The sequence below is a fragment of the Musa acuminata genome, chromosome BXJ2-3 (assembly GCF_036884655.1).
Source record: "Musa acuminata AAA Group cultivar baxijiao chromosome BXJ2-3, Cavendish_Baxijiao_AAA, whole genome shotgun sequence".
In the NCBI taxonomy this organism is placed as follows: domain Eukaryota; kingdom Viridiplantae; phylum Streptophyta; class Magnoliopsida; order Zingiberales; family Musaceae; genus Musa; species Musa acuminata.
The window spans coordinates 3,817,643-3,837,496 of record NC_088340.1 but is presented as its reverse complement, the minus strand read 5'-3'; the positions used below and the strand labels follow the sequence as shown (position 1 = coordinate 3,837,496).

General features: G+C 45.3%; 2 protein-coding genes across 2 annotated transcripts; both read right to left on the bottom strand.

Moving 5' to 3' along the window:
• Window positions 1–1,367: 1,367 nt before the first annotated feature.
• Window positions 1,368–2,534, bottom strand: LOC103977329 (uncharacterized). Its single transcript, XM_009392823.2, has one exon. It carries the CDS (start codon window positions 2,532–2,534, stop codon window positions 1,368–1,370), a length of 1,167 nt encoding a protein of 388 aa, XP_009391098.2.
• A 13,810-nt stretch (window positions 2,535–16,344) lies between these two features.
• On the bottom strand, window positions 16,345–18,756 carry LOC103977328 (uncharacterized). Its single transcript, XM_009392822.2, has one exon. It carries the CDS (start codon window positions 18,754–18,756, stop codon window positions 16,345–16,347), a length of 2,412 nt encoding a protein of 803 aa, XP_009391097.2.
• Between the last annotated feature and the right edge of the window lie 1,098 nt (window positions 18,757–19,854).

Sequence of the window (19,854 nt, the reverse complement as noted above, 5' to 3'; positions counted from 1 at the left end):
AAGCTTTACGATCCTAATGGTGTTGATCTGCAGTTTACTCTCTTTGAGGTATTTTCCTGCTATACCCAGACCTAGAATTCTTCGTTGATGGGATGCATCGTATGAGATGATGATTTGCTATTCTTGAGACAAGATCTATGTTGTTGATGTTATTGTGATCATCTGGTTATTCTAGAGAAATTTTATTGTAAACTTGTTATCATTACTATTGATAGTAGAAGTTTGAGGTGGACTACGGTCCCGTGATTTTTCCCGCATTGGGTTTTCCATGTTAAAATTTGCTCTTACCGTGTGATTGATTTATTGCTCTATTGTTTATGCTATTCTGGTTGATATTAGCATTTTGATATCGAGTTGGTATTTTGATGAGGAACACATTTTGATAAAAAGGAAAAAAAATTATTCCGCTTTAATAGGTTTTTCTCAACAATGAGTGTAGGACCAAAGCAAAATCCAATGTATTCGGGAAGATAGTGAGATTTGTTACAAAGATGTTCAAATTAGGGTAGAAGTGGTGTCTTTTACTCCAATTTTTAGAATTAATCGATTGCTAAAACTTCCTACTCTAAGTATAATTTCTAATCTTAACTTTTCATACCTTTTGAATATAAGTAAATTTAAGATTTTCTAAGATCTATGAATTTTGATAAAAAGACTCAATCTAGATTACTACACAATTGAATTATTTATTGGATGTTGGAATATCATAATGGTCCAACTGATTTTAATTTCATCATTTTCATCATAAGTGTATGCTTATTGATGATTGACTATTTCTTTTTTTTTCTGGTGCAAGACTCATAAAGTTATAAGTGGTTTTTAACCAATATTATTATATATTTTAAATTATAAAATTCTTCCTAAAATCTTAATTGAACTTTTATTCCCCAAATTATCTCTCATGGGCAAATAATTTTTATAATTAGCCAATATTTAAGATAATATTCTATCGACATAGGAGATTCTTGTTTCGAGGTATAAGTCGAGGGTAAAACTTATTAATTATCCCTCAATGTCTCAAACTTATTTATTATCCCTCCATATGCTTGCATCATTCATTCTAAAATAGTCGGGACATATGAACTTTTTCTTGCACAACCTGTTTACTTTGCATTATTAAGTCAAAGTGAATTTGTCTATTATATGTTATACCTTCTCATAACAATTTTAATATTGTCTCCCAAGAAATCATTTCTTGCTGTTTCTTTCATAATGGCAGAAAATTCTACTAACAAAAACCCCTCTATTTCATGATATTTAATCGCAGCATTGGACACATGAATGACAACATTTTTCATTCAACTTCTCTTCTCTTATCTACGAGAATGTATACATAATAGGAAATTAACAAAAAAAAAAAAGTATCTTCAGGTTGTTTCGAACAGCTCCTCTTCTTCACCACATGGCCGAAGCGTATTAGAGTAAGGAATCAACGATGTAATCCACGATCTAAGCGGTCCCAGTTTCTTGATTTCTCCATCCTTTATACTGTAGGTGTATGCATCTTCAAGTGTAGCGAAAACAAGTAGCGTAGTCGTCGCCACCTCACACAGCATCGTGAACGACACGGTGAGTCGTTCCTTGAACCCCATCCGGTCCAAGCTTGCCTCATGCACCGTCACCCAACGTATCGCACCGTTGCCACTCTTCTCCAGCAACTCTAGAGCGAACACCCGAGAAGACTTACGGTAATGAATCAGGCAAACCGACTTTCCCTCCCACTTTCCGATCCCAATGGTGTCGGAGCGATCGATGTTCATTCTTTCCGGCGGACGGATGATCTGCGTGCACTTGGTCCTCAGGTCGAAAGCGACGACGTACCGATTAATCATCATGAGCGGTCTCGGAGTCGACACCCAAAATATGGTCTCGTCGTAGACCACCGGGTGATCCAAGTCTATTGCGGCCCCTCCAAAGTCGAGATGCTTGTCCATCGTCCACATCTTTGCCACCGAGTCGTAGACCTGGCAGCGGCGAAACGAGTTCCACTCCGAGGTTGGTGAGAGGTAGACCAGCTTGTAGTCTTTCATCACCTTCTCTCCGTCGTTCATGAAGGTCACTGCCGCGATGCCACCCTCCAGACACATGTCCGATGGTGCGGGTAGATGACACCGAGTCCTACGTGCCGGGTTGTAGACAAATAAACTATGGGTAGTAGCACGGCGGTTGTCGTGCCTGACGAAGACAAGGCCGTCAGCTGACCCAAGGATGAAGCCATTGTTCTTGCTCAGGAATTTGCCAAAGGTTCTGGGCACGCCGGCGCAGGGGTCAACGTGGAGAAAGGAGTCGAAGGAACTATAGCTCTTGGTGAAGAATCCGGAGACGACTTTGCAAAGATATGATTGTGAAAGGAGGAAATGAGACTCTTCCGAGAGCTGATGGAAGGACTTACAAACAGATTGGAGTCTGAAGAAGGTCTTTGCGGGGAGATAGGAGAGGATCACTTGGTGCACGTTGTCGGGAAGCCGACAACTACCGGTTCTAGGCTTCTCCTGACCCGCGATGCCGAAGCTTTTCTCGAGCAGAGCGCTCATGGCTACAGGCAAGAAATCTCACGGTAATAGAGGGAGATTTGAAAACCGCGATGTAAAAGAAATCTCACAGAATAATGTGTATATATATACACACTTTACATGTATATATATACGTATATATATGTTAACATATATATATATGTATACACATATATATATGTATACACATATATATATGTATATACATATATATGTAAACATATATATATATGTATATACATATATATATATATATATGTATATACATATATATATATATATATATATATATATATATATATATACATATACATATATATATGTATACATTTATATATCTATATGAAATAGAGGGGTTTTTGTTAGTAGAATTTTCTGCCATTCTGAATTAAACAGCAAGAAATGATTTCTTGGCAAACAATATTAAAATTGTTATGAGAAGGTACAACATATAATAGACAAATTCACTTTGACTTAATAATGCAAAGTAAACAGGTTGTGCAAGAAAAAGTTCATATGTCCCGACTATTTTAGAATGAATGATGCAAGCATATGGAGGGATAATAAATAAGTTTAATTAATAAGTTTTACCCTCGTCTTATACCTCGAAACAAGAATCTCCTATAGAATATTATCTTAAATATTGGCTAATTATAAAAATTATTTGCCCATGAGAGATAATTTGGGGAATAAAAGTTCAATTAAGATTTTAGGAAGAATTTTATAATTTAAAATATATAATAATATTGGTTAAAAACCACTTATAACTTTATGAGTCTTGCACCAGAAAAAAAAAAAAATAGTCAATCATCAATAAGCATACACTTATGATGAAAATGATGAAATTAAAATCAGTTAGACCATTATGATATTCCAACATCCAATAAATAATTCAATTGTGTAGTAATCTAGATTTAGTCTTTTTATCAAAATTCATAGATGTTAGAAAATCTTAAATTTACTTATATTCAAAAGGTATGAAAAGTTAAGATTAGAAATTATACTTAGAGTAGGAAGTTTTAGCAATCGATTAATTCTAAAAATTGGAGTAAAAGACACCACTTCTACCCTAATTTGAACATCTTTGTCACAAATCTCACTATCTTCCCGAATACATTGGATTTTGCTTTGGTCCTACACTCATTGTTGGAAAAAACCTATTAAAGTGGAATAATTTTTTTCCCTTTTTATCAAAATGGGTTCCTCATCAAAATACCAACTTGATATCAAAATGCTAATATCAACCAGAATAGCATAAACAATAGAGCAATAAATCAATCACACGGTAAGAGCAAATTTTAACGTGGAAAACCCAATGCGGGAAAAATCACGGGACCATAGTGCACCTCAAACTTCCACTATCAATAGTAATGATAACAAGTTTATAATAAAATTTCTCTAGAATAACCAGAGGATCAGAATAACATCAACAATATAGATTTTAGCTCAAGAATAGCAAATCATCATCTCAGATCCCATTAACGGAGAATTCTAGGTTTGGGTATAGCAGGAAAGTACCTCAAAGAGAGTAAACTGTAGATCAACACCATTAGGATTGTAAAGCTTGCTGCAAGAATTCTTTGCATAAAATTTAGGTCAAAACTGATAACAGTTGGCCACTGATCGTCAAGCAAAAAACTCAATATGCTAATCTTTCTCTCTCCTTCTCTATATGTTATTTTCTCTCTCTCTCTGCGCGGCTGCTTGCTGCACACGTTCCCTGCCCTCACGCTGCCCTATATCACTTTTAATTAAAGATTTGGGCTTAGTATGCCCAATTGTTTAAGCCGCTGGACCCAAACACTCATGTACGTCACATTGTGATAAGATTCGATGTTATGATCACCCTGCATTTGTCAACTTTGTCCTAATCATAACCTACCATCTCAAATTAATTTATCTAAAAATGGTTTGAAGTGATTGATTGTTAAGGCTATTAATTAAGTCTCATATTAGCATTCTTAAATTGGAATTCTTTAATTTGCTCGAATGTGAAAGGTTCTTTTTTTCAAGATTTCTTAAAAATTAGTAATTCCATAAATTAAAAATACCCTTAAACATTCAAAATCAGTAGTAAAATAATCCCTCGCACAGCTATTCTATCTTTAGCATCCTTATGTTTATCTGAAAATTTTGAAACTAAAACTGACTCTTTTTTTTAATGATTATTTTCTTTATTCGAATAAGGCAAAAGTATTGATCCGAGGCAACGCAAGCAATTTATGATCTTTTCACTATCTATTGATTTTAGTGATAACTAAGGCTTTTAATTCAAATCAATTTTATCATTTACTTGTTAAGTTAGATATTATGGATAATGTCGAGGAGAGTGCTTAGAAAGATCACACTAAATCTAATAATTAACTACTATTTTAATATGATGTCTTAAATGGTAATATTAAATGTAATTACTTATTGTCATTTTCATAAAAATATATGAAAATGATATGTTTTTCCCTTTATTGTAATACAATAAATATGAAACATACAACAACACGTGGGAGAAGATGTTTTTGTTATGTATTCATAAGGTGTGATGTGCAATCGTAAATTTTTTTATATATTTGATAAGTAATTAATGAAAATTATACTTTAAATATGTATTGACATAAGTATTGTTGGGTAGAATTATATTTCAAAGATCGGTTGAATATTATGTAATAAATTTATCTTCTAATATATTTTAATATTTATTTAAAGTATATATATTAAATTATATTTTTAAAAATTATTGAATATTGTGTAATAAAATTATCTGAAAATATTTTTTAAATAATAATAATAAATAATACCCAAAACTAATTTTGTTAAATGTAATTTCTTATTGTCATTTTCATAAAAATATATGAAAATGATATGTTTTTTTCCTTTATAGTAATACAATAAATATGAAACATATATATATATATATATATATATATATATATATATATATATATATATATATATATATATATATATATATATATATATATATATATATATATATATATATATATATATATATAATTTTATGGAAAGAGTCCATGAATATGGTAATCGGTCCTTCAAACATTTATCTGTTTCAGATGATGAATGTTCGATATCTTCTCACACTAAGAGTCATCGGCCTTCTCTATTCTTTACATAATGGACCAGTTGTACTCTTACATAAATATATATATATATTTATATATATATAAATATACATATACATATACATATGTATATATATACATATACATATTTATATATATATACATATATACATATATATATATATTTATATATATACATATATATATGTATATATATATATGTATGTATATATATATATATATGTATATATATATATATATATATATATGTATATATATATATATATATATATATATATATATATATATATATATATATATATATATATAATATTTACATTGGTCTTTTGTCTGACATTACTTAAGTGTAACGGGAAGACACACGTTGAAAGAAGCATGTCTCATTAACAGTTCGTGTAGATGTTTTTCTCTTTATTTTGCGACCTCAACATCACCAAGAATTTGATAAGCTTATGGATCTAAAATGAGGAGGATCCATATGTAAGATTGCGATCGGACATTCTAATTTATGTATCAACGGGTGAGATATAGGATCCATACTTGATCCTGTAATGTTAATGGATCAAAAATTTTAGGTTGGACTTCATATCTTGTATGTAGCCAAGAGGACATTCCTTGTTGGGCTGACAGCCCGTCTGTTCAGCCCAAGATGGGCTTTATCAGCCCACAACCCACGCCCCTTTGACCTAATCCTATATTAAAGTTAGGGGGGTGTTGGTAGTTGCATTTCATAAGCAGAAAATTGGTAGAAAAAGGGAGCAACGAGGGAGAAGGCTGCCGTCGTGATTTCAAAGAAAAGGAGGAGAACAAGGTAGAAAAACAAAGAGAAAGAAAAGGAAGAAAACAAGGACAACGTAGAGAGACTGTTCTCAATCATCTAGCAGTGTTCTCATATTAGGTTAGATCAAATAATAGTAGATTCTTACTGTGATTACTTGGGGAGAATTATGGAGGATTTATATATTATGCACAGTGACGTGAAGGGGTTTTCTACGTATATCTTGGTGTTTTATTTGATTGTGGTTCCATTTAATTCCGTGGCCTGTTAGTATTTGTTCATATACAAAAATTATTTCTCTTTATATCCCATCATTTCTATCCCCATAAGACATGCAAACCACAAAAACTTTCCTTTTCTGCTTCATTCTTACGTGTGTTCGAAACGAGGAAGGCTAAACATTTCTTTTCTCTCGTTGGCATCCTCGTAGCCGGCGGTGTAACGGGATGTGTGAAGAGCGGCAAACACAAGTCATTAGTTGCCGGATGGGTATCGGCTGCGTTATTGTGTCACGTGTACACCCAGCTTCCAGAACGACCTTTATACGCATCATCCCTGGGGTTAGGGGTTCTACCATGGCTATTCTGCTCAACACCGGCTATATCTATCTTTTTCCCCCTTCTCCTTATGCTTAACCTGCCTGTTTTACTTATCAGGTACGTCTGTGACTCTTCTAGCTGTAATGGGGTCTCGTAACAACAAGTCTGGAAAGGTATTCCCTGCAGGTGTCGTTTCTCTTGTGTCCTTGATAATGGCCGGTGGCTATCTTCATGGAATTCTGCGTAGCAGTAAAACATTGTAAGTTTTGAATAGTCTTCTTCGTGTTCTTCATGGACATGCAGTAACTTCATCTTCATGGAATTCTGCGTAGCAGTGAAACATTGTAAGTTTGAATAGGCTTCTTCATGTTCTTCAAGGACTTGCAGTATATATATATGACAGAGAAAAAGGAAAAAGTCTCATCAAGTTGTTTCCAGCAGCTCCTCTTCTTCACCGCATGGCCGAAGCGTATTAGAGTAAGGGATCAACGGTGGGTAATGGCATCCCAGCGATGCCAGGTTCTTGAGTTCTCCATCCTTTATACTGTAGGTGTATGCCTCGTAGAAGACGTGGTCATCGCCACCTCACTCAGCTTGACGCAGCTCACGTTGGGGGGTTTCCTGAACCCTAACTGGCCTAAGCTCACCTCATGCGCCCTCACCCATCCTGGCGAACCGTCGTTTGTCTTCGTCAGCAGCCACAGTCCGATCACGACTTCCCCTCCCACATGCCTATTCCGATCATGTCCAAGTAGGCGACGGCTGCTTCTTTCGGCAGAGGGATGATCTGCCTGCGCTCCTTCCTCCCATCAAAGGCGACGACATAGTGGTCGATCCTCTCGTTCGATAGCGAATGTGACGATGCCCAGAACACGACGTCGTCGCAGATCACCGGGTGCTCCAAATGCAGTTCCAACCGACCGAAGTCGAGTTCCTTGTCCATCGTCCAACACCCTCGCAGACGAGTCATAGACCTGACAGCGGTGCAACTTGCTCCTTACTTGGTACCCTGAAAGGTAGACCAACCTGTAGCCTTTCGTCACCGCATCTCCAACGTTCAAGAATCTCACCGCGATGCCACCCCATGTACAATACTTGCTCGGCGGGGAGGGTAGCTGGCACCGAGTACCACGGGACGGTTTGTAGACGCATAAGGCACCATCTTTCCTATGCAACACAAAGACGAGGCCACCAGCTGACCCAACGATTTTGCCTTTCCGGAACAAGAATTCGAGGCTGCTTCTGGGCACACCGGTGTAGGGGTCAACGAGGAAGATGGGTCCAGAAAAGTCGCGGTCGTGGGGAAAGAAGCCGGAGATGACATTGTTGTGGTCCGACTGTGAAAGGAGAAAATGAGAATCTGATGAGAGCTGGCGAAAGGTCTTGCAAACAGAGAGGAGCCTAAAGAAGTTCTTCGCTGGGAGGTAGGAGAGGATCTCTGCCAGCAAGTCATCGGGAAGGGGACGACCGCTACTTCCGAGGTTGATGCTACGAGTGCTATTGAGTATATCATCCATTCCAACGATCAGAGATTTGAAAGAGTACAACTGGTCCATTATGTAAAGAATAGAGAAGGCCGATGACTCTTAGTGTGAGAAGATATCGAACATTCATCATCTGAAACAGAGAAATGTTTCAAGGACCGATTACCATATTCATGGACTCTTTCCATAAAATATATATATATATATATATATATATATTTCATATTTATTGTATTACTATAAAGGAAAAAACATATCATTTTCATATATTTTTATGAAAATGACAATAAGTAATTACATTTAACAAAATTAGTTTAGGGTATTATTTATTATTATTATTTAAAAAATATTTTCAGATAATTTTATTACACAATATTCAATAATTTTTAAAAATATAATTTAATATATATACTTTAAGTAAATATTAAAATATATTAGAAGATAAATTTATTACATAATATTCAACCGATCTTTGAAATATAATTCTACCCAACAATACTTATGTCAATACATATTTAAAGTATAATTTTCATTAATTACTTATCAAATATATAAAAAATTTTACGATTGCACATCACACCTTATGAATACATAACAAAAACATCTTCTCCCACGTATTGTTGTATGTTTCATATTTATTGTATTACAATAAAGGGAAAAACATATCATTTTCATATATTTTTATGAAAATGACAATAAGTAATAACATTTAATATTACCATTTAAGACATCATATTAAAATAGTAGTTAATTATTAGATTTAGTGTGATCCTTCTAAGCACTCCCCTCGACATTATCCATAATATCTAACTTAACAAGTAAATGATAAAATTGATTTGAATTAAAAGCCTTAGTTATCACTAAAATCAATAGATAGTGAAAAGATCATAAATTGCTTGCGTTGCCTCGGATCAATACTTTTGCCTTATTCGAATAAAGAAAATAATCATTAAAAAAAAGAGTCAGTTTTAGTTTCAAAATTTTCAGATAAACATAAGGATGCTAAAGATAGAATAGCTGTGCGAGGGATTATTTTACTACTGATTTTGAATGTTTAAGGGTATTTTTAATTTATGGAATTACTAATTTTTAAGAAATCTTGAAAAAAAGAACCTTTCACATTCGAGCAAATTAAAGAATTCCAATTTAAGAATGCTAATATGAGACTTAATTAATAGCCTTAACAATCAATCACTTCAAACCATTTTTAGATAAATTAATTTGAGATGGTAGGTTATGATTAGGACAAAGTTGACAAATGCAGGGTGATCATAACATCGAATCTTATCACAATGTGACGTACATGAGTGTTTGGGTCCAGCGGCTTAAACAATTGGGCATACTAAGCCCAAATCTTTAATTAAAAGTGATATAGGGCAGCGTGAGGGCAGCGAGCGTGTGCAGCAAGCAGCCGCGCAGAGAGAGAGAGAAAATAAAATATAGAGAAGGAGAGAGAAAGATTAGCATATTGAGTTTTAAGATCAGTGGCCAACTGTTATGTTTTGGCCCAAATTTTATACAAGGAATTCTTGTAGCAAGCTTTACGATCCTAATGGTGTTGATCTGCAGTTTACTCTCTTTGAGGTATTTTCCTGCTATACCCAGACCTAGAATTCTTCGTTGATGGGATGCATCGTATGAGATGATGATTTGCTATTCTTGAGACAAGATCTATGTTGTTGATGTTATTGTGATCATCTGGTTATTCTAGAGAAATTTTATTGTAAACTTGTTATCATTACTATTGATAGTAGAAGTTTGAGGTGGACTACGGTCCCGTGATTTTTCCCGCATTGGGTTTTCCATGTTAAAATTTGCTCTTACCGTGTGATTGATTTATTGCTCTATTGTTTATGCTATTCTGGTTGATATTAGCATTTTGATATCGAGTTGGTATTTTGATGAGGAACACATTTTGATAAAAAGGAAAAAAAATTATTCCGCTTTAATAGGTTTTTCTCAACAATGAGTGTAGGACCAAAGCAAAATCCAATGTATTCGGGAAGATAGTGAGATTTGTTACAAAGATGTTCAAATTAGGGTAGAAGTGGTGTCTTTTACTCCAATTTTTAGAATTAATCGATTGCTAAAACTTCCTACTCTAAGTATAATTTCTAATCTTAACTTTTCATACCTTTTGAATATAAGTAAATTTAAGATTTTCTAAGATCTATGAATTTTGATAAAAAGACTCAATCTAGATTACTACACAATTGAATTATTTATTGGATGTTGGAATATCATAATGGTCCAACTGATTTTAATTTCATCATTTTCATCATAAGTGTATGCTTATTGATGATTGACTATTTTTTTTTTTTCTAGTGCAAGACTCATAAAGTTATAAGTGGTGCAAGACTCTGAACTGGAACGACTCGAAATGACTGGATCGTCGAGTCGCAGGTCGGAACCTGAACTGGAACGACTCGAAATGACTGGATCATCGTGTCTGGGACACAGGTCTTTCGCGTACCCGGGAGTTATTGCTTTGTTGTCTTCCGCGGGCAGGAAGGTGGGCGCCATGAGTTGTGGCGATGGGACGTGCGGCGCTGTGCGCCACGCGGTGCTCCGAGGGAGTGCGGTGTGGCTCCTGGGGATCAGGTTCCCTTGGGCGGGTTCACCGAAGTCGGCGGGCGCGGGATTCTGAGGTGCCCTGCTGGCTTCGGGGGCTGCGACTTGCCTTTTCTTCCTTGGGAAGCTCGACCGTCGCCAGCGACTCCTTATATATAAGCTTTCCCCCGGGGAAGCTTCCCTGTGATCGCTTGCCTGCCGTTGTTCTGTCCGGCCGCTGCCGTTTGTTCTTTCTCGACTCAAGCCCTTCTCGCTACCCTGAGGTTAGGATGTCTTCGTCTTCTTCCTCCTCTCTTTAAACCTCTACCTCTTCTTCCGAGCGCCCTGGGGTTAGGCACTTGTCTCCGGGGAGCGTCCCCTTAGAGGTGGGAGGGAGTTCCGCCCTGCTTGAGAAGTTCAAGCAGTGGCATGACGTGGACTCGGTGGTGACGGAGGAGTTCCTGGGGGAGCTCCGGACTCGTTACTGGATCCCGGAGGGTTATACCCTGTTCGCCCCCTGTCCGGGCTAGCGCCCGTATGACCAATTTCCGCAGGGGTTTGGTCTGACGGCGGGCGCTCTCGAGGCGGGGTTACGTTTCCCACTTCATCCCGTGATTGAGGATTGTCTTCGTAAGTGGGGCATATCACCGTCTCAGATGGCGCCAAATTCGTGGCGCTATCTGGTCGTCTTCCTCGGAGAGTGTCGGGCGGCCGGGGTAGATCCGTCCAGGGATCTATTTCTGGCTTGCTTTCGACTGTGTCGGGGTCGGGGCGGCTACTACCTGTCCGCGCGTAGTGGGTTCAGGATCAGAGGCGCCCCTTCCAGTAATAAAGGCTGGAAGAGTCGCTTCTTCTTCGTCAGCTGCAGTTGGGGGTGGGGCTTCAGCACCGGATGGACTTCCCGCACGGTCGACAACGTCCTCCCGTTGCTTTCGGGCAGAGAGTCGGTGGAGCTAGATCATTTGAGGGGCATCCTGTCCTCTTCTCGGATGATCAAAGAGATGACCGAGGAGTGGCTGGCTGACGTAGGGTTGAGCCCGGTTGCTGGGGGTATGGTTGCCTTCACGTCATGTGTCATCTCTTCTTCGTCTTGAGTCATCTGATCGATCAGATCTCCTTTTGCAGGGATGGTGAACTTTCAGTCCGTGAAGAAGGCGTCGCACTCCCGACCGACCGCGTCTCAACCACAGGGTGGTGCTGGCTCCGGAGAGGTCCCAAAGAGGGGCGCGCCCGAGACCGTGCCGACTTCTCCGACCACGAGTCGGCCGGGGAAGAAACTGAAAACTGCGATCAGGAAAGTGTCTGCGCGTTCGGCCGCTCGGGAGCGTGGCGCCGCGGGGTTGACGGGGGCCGCCCCGTCGGGGCAAGCGGTGGGGACCGCTAGGGGAAAGGAGGCGGTCGAGCCGGCTGGTGGCGACCCGGCTCAAGGGCATCGGCACGCCCGAGGTCGATGCGGGACCTGTGCCGTGTCAGCCGGTTGGGGAACGAGGAGTACCAGGCCCCGATCATGGCCAACCTCCCTACCGGCGCAGCGGGAGCCTCCTACGTCCCTCGGTGGCCCGGGCTTAAGACAGACAGCAAGGTCTGGGCCGACGGATCGATGGCTCAGGAGTTTATCCGGGGGGCGCTTCACCCGCTGCTGGCCAAAGAACTTTATGGCTCCACCTCGGAGGTGTTGGCGGAACGGGCGGCGAAATCCCTGGTGTGGGTGAGTGACGCCCTTGCTTCTTCCGTTTGTCCGTTACTTTGGGTGTTGATGCTGACCTGGGTGCAGGGCCAACACTATGCCATGGCGCTGATCGATCGAGTCCTTGATGTCGGGCGGCTGATCGAGCGACAATCGAGCACTTACGCCGCGCTTCGTCTCGAGAACCAGGAGCTGAGGCAGTCGTTCGGCCCGGAGGCCGTGGCAGCGGTCGAGCAGCGCGCCTCGGTGCTGGACGAAGAGGTGACGCGCCTGAAGGGCAAGCTGGAGGAGAGCCAGGCTCGCGCCCGAACGCTGGACGACGAACTCCAGACGCTCTCCAATGACGTTGAGTCCGTGCGGTCAGCCGCTTGGGCCGCCGAGGCAGCCTTGAAGGAGGAACAACAGGCTCTGCCCGAGCGGATAGAGAGGGCGATCGCTGAGTACAAGGCATCGGACGGGTTCGAGCGCGGCCTGGTGAGGTCAGGGCGGGCGACGTACGAGTTCGGGTACCGAGTAGCCTGTGCTCGCGCCCGCTCGAGTCATCCGGAGTGGGAGTTGGAGTCGGATCCCTTCGCCGACCATCCCGCGGACGAGGCGGTGGATATGCCGGCGAGTGTCCCCTTTGATGACGGGCCCGAGACACCCCCTCCGTGTTGATGTTTCTTTTTGTTTTGGGTCGGGTTGGATTTTTGGGTCTTTGTATCGCCAACCCAATGTTTGTATGAATCTTTTCATAATGGAAACAACTTATTCTGGCTATTGTCCTGCGCATCCGGCGTGATATACGTCTCTGCTTGGTTCTTTCTTACGGGTAGAATTTCTTCAGATTAATTGCGTTCCAGGTCCTCGGGAGGCGGCTTCCTTCCATAGTCTCGAGCCGGTAGGTCCCTTCTCGGATCATATCGTAGACTCTGTACGGGCCCTCCCAGTTGGGCGCGAGCTTGCCTCCCGCCCGGGTCGGGTCGGTTACTTCCGCCTTACGGAGAACGAGGTCTCTGATCTCGATTGGGCGAGGACGGACTCTTCGGTTGTACATTCGTGCCACGGCCTTTTTATAGGTCAGGGCGCGCAGGTGGGCCTCGGTTCTTCTTTCCTCGAGGAGGTCTAAGCGCGCCCTCAGGCCCTCCTCAGAATCCGCTTGCTTGTAATCCGAGGTGCGAAAGGTTGGGAATACCACTTCGGGCGGTAGGACTGCTTCAGTCCCGAATGCAAGGGTGAACAGGGATTCGCCTGAAGCCGTTTTCGGGGTAGTCCGCATCGCCCAAAGAACGCTCGGCAGTTCGTCTACCCAAGCTCCGAGTGCGCCTGAGACTCGTCTCCTAAGGCCTTCCAGAACCGCCCGATTCATCACCTCGGCCTGTCCGTTGGTCTGAGGGTGTGCCACCGAGCTAAACTTCAGTTGTATCCCGTACGACGAGCAGTAAGCCTTAAACTTCGCGTTGTTGAACTGGGCCCTATTGTCGGTGATAATGGCCCTCAGGATCCCGAACCGAGTGATGATGTTCTTCCACGTAAAGCCTTGAACTTGCTTCTCGGTGATGGAGGCCAGTGGTTCGACCTCAACCCATTTTGTGAAATAATCCACCCCGACAATGAGGAAACGTCGTTGCCCCGAGGCCGGAGGGAAAGGACCGAGGAGATCGAATCCCCACTGGGCGAATGGCCAAGCGACTTCCATCGAGTTGAGAGGGACCGCCGGTTGATGCTGCAGTCGGGCGTGCCGTTGGCACGGTTGGCATTGCCGCACGTATGACGCAGCGTCTCGGCGCATTGTTGGCCAGTAGTATCCCTGTCGGAGGGCCTTGAAGGCCAAGGTCCGACCCCCAATATGCTCCCCACAAATTCCCTCGTGGAGCTCGGCGAGGACAGTGTGGGCCTCGGGGGGCGTGAGGCAGAGCAAGAGTGGCTGTGAGAAACCTCTGCGGTACAGCTTCCCACCGATCAAGCTATACCAGGCCTGCGTTCGCCTCAATCGTCTAGCCGCCGCCGGGTCGTCGGGCTCCGTCCCATCCATCTTGAAGCGGAGTATCTCCTCCATCCAGTTCGGAGGGGTTCGGGTACCGACGACGCCGCAGGATGGTATGGTCGGCGCTGCTATGGGCTCGATCACGGAGGCTTTTTCTAAACCCCGTGCGGAGGCTGCTTTTGCCAAAGCGTCGGCGGATGCGTTTTGGACCCGGGGCACTTGTGTGATTGAGAACCGGCTGAAGAGACGGGCGAGCCGCTGTGTTTCCGCCAGGTATGATGCCATCGTGGGGTCCCGGGCCTCGTAGCTCCCATTCACGTGCCCTGTCACCAGCTGAGAGTCGTTGAATACCTCAAGGTTGTCTACCTGCATCTCCAAGGCGAGGCGTAGGCCATGTAGTAGTGCCTCGTATTCGGCTTCGTTGTTGGTGGCTTGGAATTGCAGTCGGATGGACCTTTCGTAGGTTTCCCCAGTAGGGCTTTTAAGGATGAGGCCGACTCCGGCCGCACTGGTGACGGCGGAGCCGTCAACATGCAGGGTCCACGCGCGGTCGGTATCCTTCCGTCCCTCTGCACAATTCTCGGGCGTTAGTTCAGAGATGAAGTCGGCCAGTACCTAGGCTTTTATGGCGTTTCGCGGAGAGTATTGGATGTCGAACTCGCTGAGCTCGACCGACCATCGTAACATTCGCCCCGACACGTCGAACTTGGATAGGATTTTCTGCAGCGGCTGGTCGGTGATGACTTTGATTGTGTGGGACTGGAAATATGGGCGTAGCTTTCGCGCTGTCCTCACCAACGCCAGAGCCAGCCTTTCGATGGGGGGGTACCGTGCCTCGGCCCCGGCGAGGACGTGGCTGACGTAATATATGGGCTGCTGCTGCGGCGGTGTTTCTCGGACCAGCACCGAGCTAACTGCCCGCGCTGACGCCGCCAAGTAAAGGCTCAAGGTTTCTCCTGGCTCAGGGGAAGCGAGTCGGGGCAAGCGGGCAAGGTATACCTTCAGGTTTTCAAAAGCTTCCTCGCACTCGGGTGTCCAGGTGAAGTTGTTGACTTGTTGTAGGGCCTGGAAGAAAGGCAGGCACCTGTCGCCCAACCTGGATATGAATCTACTGAGTGCCGCCAGTTTCCCTGTGAGACACTGTACTTCTTTGACGGATCGGGGTGAGCGCATCCGGGTTATGGCCCGTACCTTCTCCGGGTTGGCGTCTATTCCCCTCTGGTGGATGACGAAGCCAAGGAATCTTCCCGAGCTAACCCCGAAGACGCACTTCGCGGGGTTCAAACGCATATGGAATCGTTTGAGGGTCTGAAAAGTTTCTGCCAAGTCGACTAGGTGCGCCTCCGCGGTTTTGCTTTTTACGATCATGTCGTCCACATATATTTCCATGTTCCTGCCGATCTGGCGTCTGAATAGCTTGTCGACCATCCTCTGGTAGGTCGCCCCAGCGTTCTTTAAGCCGAACGGCATCACCTTGTAGCAATATATTCCTCTATCGGTGATGAAAGTTGTATTCTCCTGGTCCGCCGGTGCCATGCGGATTTGGTTATAGCCCGAGTATGCGTCCAAGAAGGTAAGGAGTTCGTAGCCGGAGGTGGCGTCGACTAGCTGATCTATTCTCGGGAGTGGGTAGTAGTCTTTGGGGCACGCCCGGTTGAGATTGGTGTAGTCAACGCACATCCGCCAGCTTCCATTAGGCTTTTTTAACGAGGACTACATTTGACAGCCACTAGGGGTACTTTACTTCGGAAATGAATCCGGCCTCTGTCAACCGGTCGACCTCTTCGCTGATCGCCTTCTGCCGGTCGAGGGCGAACCTGCGTGGTCTTTGCTTTACTGGCCTAGCTTCGGGATTGATGTTAAACTGGTGTTCGGCTACCGTCCGATCGATCCCTAGCATTTCCTTGGGCGACCATGCGAAGACATCGGCGTTTGCCTTTAGGAACTCGACGAGCTGGAGCTGGTTTCCTTCGAGCTGAGCTGTGCCGATTTTCACGGTCTGACCGGGCCGGTCTCCCTTTATCGGTACCTCGGTAAGCCGCTCGGGCGGTTCAAGGTGTGTTGACATGGGGGTCTCTTCTCGTGGGTCTGGGATATGGGGGCACGCCCTTTTCGGGAGTGAGACCGCGGTGAGGTAGCACCTTCTTGACTCGCCTGGGTCGCTTCGCGATTCTCCAACCCCCGCCGAGGTGGGAAACTTGATGGCTCGGTGGTAGGTTGAGACTACTGCTTTTAGCTTATTGAGCGTCGGGCGCCCGAGGATGACGTTGTAGGCCGAGGGCAGGTTGACCACCATGAACGTAGTCATTATTGTCTTGGTTCTTGGCTCCTCCCCAATGGAGACAGGGAGTGTGGTGGTGCCGAGCGGGGAGATTGAGTCTCCGGTGAATCCCGTGAGCGCCGAGCTCATGGGGATGAGGTCTTCAGTGGGCAGGCCGAGCCTTTTGAAGGCGTCGAGGTACAGGATGTCGGCGGAGCTCCCAGTGTCGACCATCACCCGCTTCACCCGAGCGTTGGCGATCTGGACAGAAATTACCAGAGCGTTGTCATGATGGGACCTTTCTCCCTCCTCGGCCCCAAAAGAGATTTCGGGTTCTAGTTCGGGTCGGGGGCGCTTCTCGACCGAGCTCCGGGCGTAGGATTTCCTTGCGCTTGAGCTGCTGTCGCCTGCCGCTGGTCCACCGATGATGACATCAACCTGCCTCTCCACGGGCATCCGGGGACGCGGGGTTGCTTCTCGGGGTTCCTTGAGATAACGGCCGAGGTACCCTCTTCTGATCAGCTCCTCGATCTGATTCTGGAGGTCGTGGCAGTCTTCTGTGTCGTGGCCGTGGTCTCGGTGGAACCTGCAGTATTTCGACCGATTTTTGTAAGTAGCTCTCATAGGATTAGGGGGCCGCAGAAGACCTTTCTCCCTGATCTGGAGGAAGATCTCGGTACGAGGTGTGTTGAGTGGGAGGGGAGGAGGTCTCGGGAGCCGCTGCTCAGGGTGGTCGGGCCTCCGATGGGGTCGCAGGTCGATCGACGAGGTGGCTGCTCGGGGTTGCTCGGTTCGCGATTTCTTCGCGACCGGGCGTCTTCCTGCTGCTAATGCTTCGCCGGCGACGTATTGGTTGGCCCGGTGGAGCATCTCGGGGACAGTGGCGGGCGGCTTCTCGATTAGTGACCAGAAGAACCTCGAGGGTTTCAGCCCCGTCAGGAACGCCTGCATGATCAAAGAGGGGTGAGTGTCCGAATAGCCGCGGATCTCCGCGGCAAAGCGTGTCACAAACTGCGCGAGCGTTTCCTCTTCGTGCTGCGATAGTGCCAGCAGGGCGGCTATGGAAGGCCGAGGCCGCGCGCTGGTAAGGAAGTTTTGCTCGAACTCTTTGGCGAACTGGTCAAAAGATGCGATTGAGGATTGTCGCAGCCGGCTGAACCATGCGCGTGCTGGTCCTCTGAAGGTGGTCGGGAACGTACGGCACATCAGCGCGTCGGACGTGCCGTAAAGGGCCATCTGAGTTCTGAACGCGGCTATATGCTCTGCTGAGTCGGAGCCGTCGTCGTACGTTTCCAGGGCCGGCACCCTAAAGTTGAGGGGGACAGGTTTTTCTTGTATTTCCTGAACGAAAGGGGACCCCCCCGAGGTGTCCTCGCTTGATTCGTCCCGCGACCTTTGGAGCTCGCGTCGGAACTCGTCCAGGCGGCGATTGACCTGGGAGAACTGTACCTTAAGGAAACTGTCCGCCGAGTCGGACGATACGGTGTCAGGCTCGGGGCGGCGCCGTGCGGCTCGGGAGGGCGCAGGAGAGACACGCGTGGGCGAACCCTCGTGGTGGATGGCCCTGTCTCGGGTCTCACCGGTTGCATCCTGTCCCGTGCTCGGCCTTAGATGAGGTGGGTCTGCGGAGGCGTCCGTCAGTCGCCTGATTTCGGGAATGAGTGGGACAACGGTCTGCATTATCTCCATCATTCCCTGCACTTGCTTAACGAGGGTGAGGAACGCCTCGGGCAGTACGGCTGGAGGGTCGGTCGTGGATAATGGGGGTGGCATCCCTAAGTCGTTGAACAGGCGCCAATAACGATCTGGCGTTGACGTCAGCATTTCTCCTTCTCCGTGGGTGACGGGTCCGAGAGGGTCGGCGTGAGGATCGTTCGGCATTCGGGCCCTCCTTCTAGCGCCAATCTGATGCGGTCTGCACCCGTTTAAGCCGTGATCTCGGGACGTCACGGCTTGGTTCAGGGGTCCGGATGCCGAAGGTCACGGGTAGATCCTCCTGGTGTCTTCGGGGTGAGCGCTCACAGCCAGCCGGCCCGCGTGTGATCCTCCGTGGTAGTCAGCTGCGGTCTCCCGGCAACGTGGTCGCCGTGTACCTACACACAGGTCGGACCGTCCTCTGGGCCCGACCCCTCCGACGGTCTAGTTAGTCGACGAGAAGGGGTTTTTTGTCTCGCCTCCCTTCTTTGGCCTTTTGGCCCTGGACTCTTTTATAGTTTCAGCTTGATATTACCTGATGTTCCTGCTTGTCAGAACGGGGTCGTGCCTCTGACTGGATTTGACGTTGCCATTAGGGTGGCGTGTCGGATCATCCGGCCGCAGGGTATGGGCGGCATCGATTGTCGCCCTCTGCGTTTGAGTGAACGTGCTGGGTGTGGGCGAGGGAGTCGCTGGCTGGGGGGGGGGGGGGTGACGCGGAGACGTCGAGTCGACATTAATGCCCGTTCATTCGGACAGGGTGCGGCCTGCGCACGGAGGACGTCGTGGCATGTCGCGTCGCCGTCACTCCCTGAGGGGAGTCTTTTCTACTGTCCCGCCCTGGGATGGCTGGCGTCATGGTCCATGTCCTCGTTGACCTTCATGGTGATTCCCCTATCACTACTCTTTTAACTTAATTAACCTTCATAGGATACACTAGCAATCCTCCTTAACAAAACTGACTTTTTCCCTGATAGGAGTTTGAAGAAGGTCTTTCCGGGAAGGTAGGAGAGGATCACTTGGTGCATGTCGTCGGGAAGCCGATAGCTACCGGTTCTAGGCTTCTCATACATAACCTGCGCTGCCGAGGCTTTTCTTGAGCGGAGCGCTCATGGCTGCAGGCAAGAAATCTCACGAAAATTGAGGGAGATTCGAAAACCGCGATGTATAAGAAATCTCACGGAATAGTGTGTATATATATATACACACTTTTATATATAGATATATATATATATATATATATTATATACCAAAAAACAAACAGTCATCTTGTTGTGAAAATAT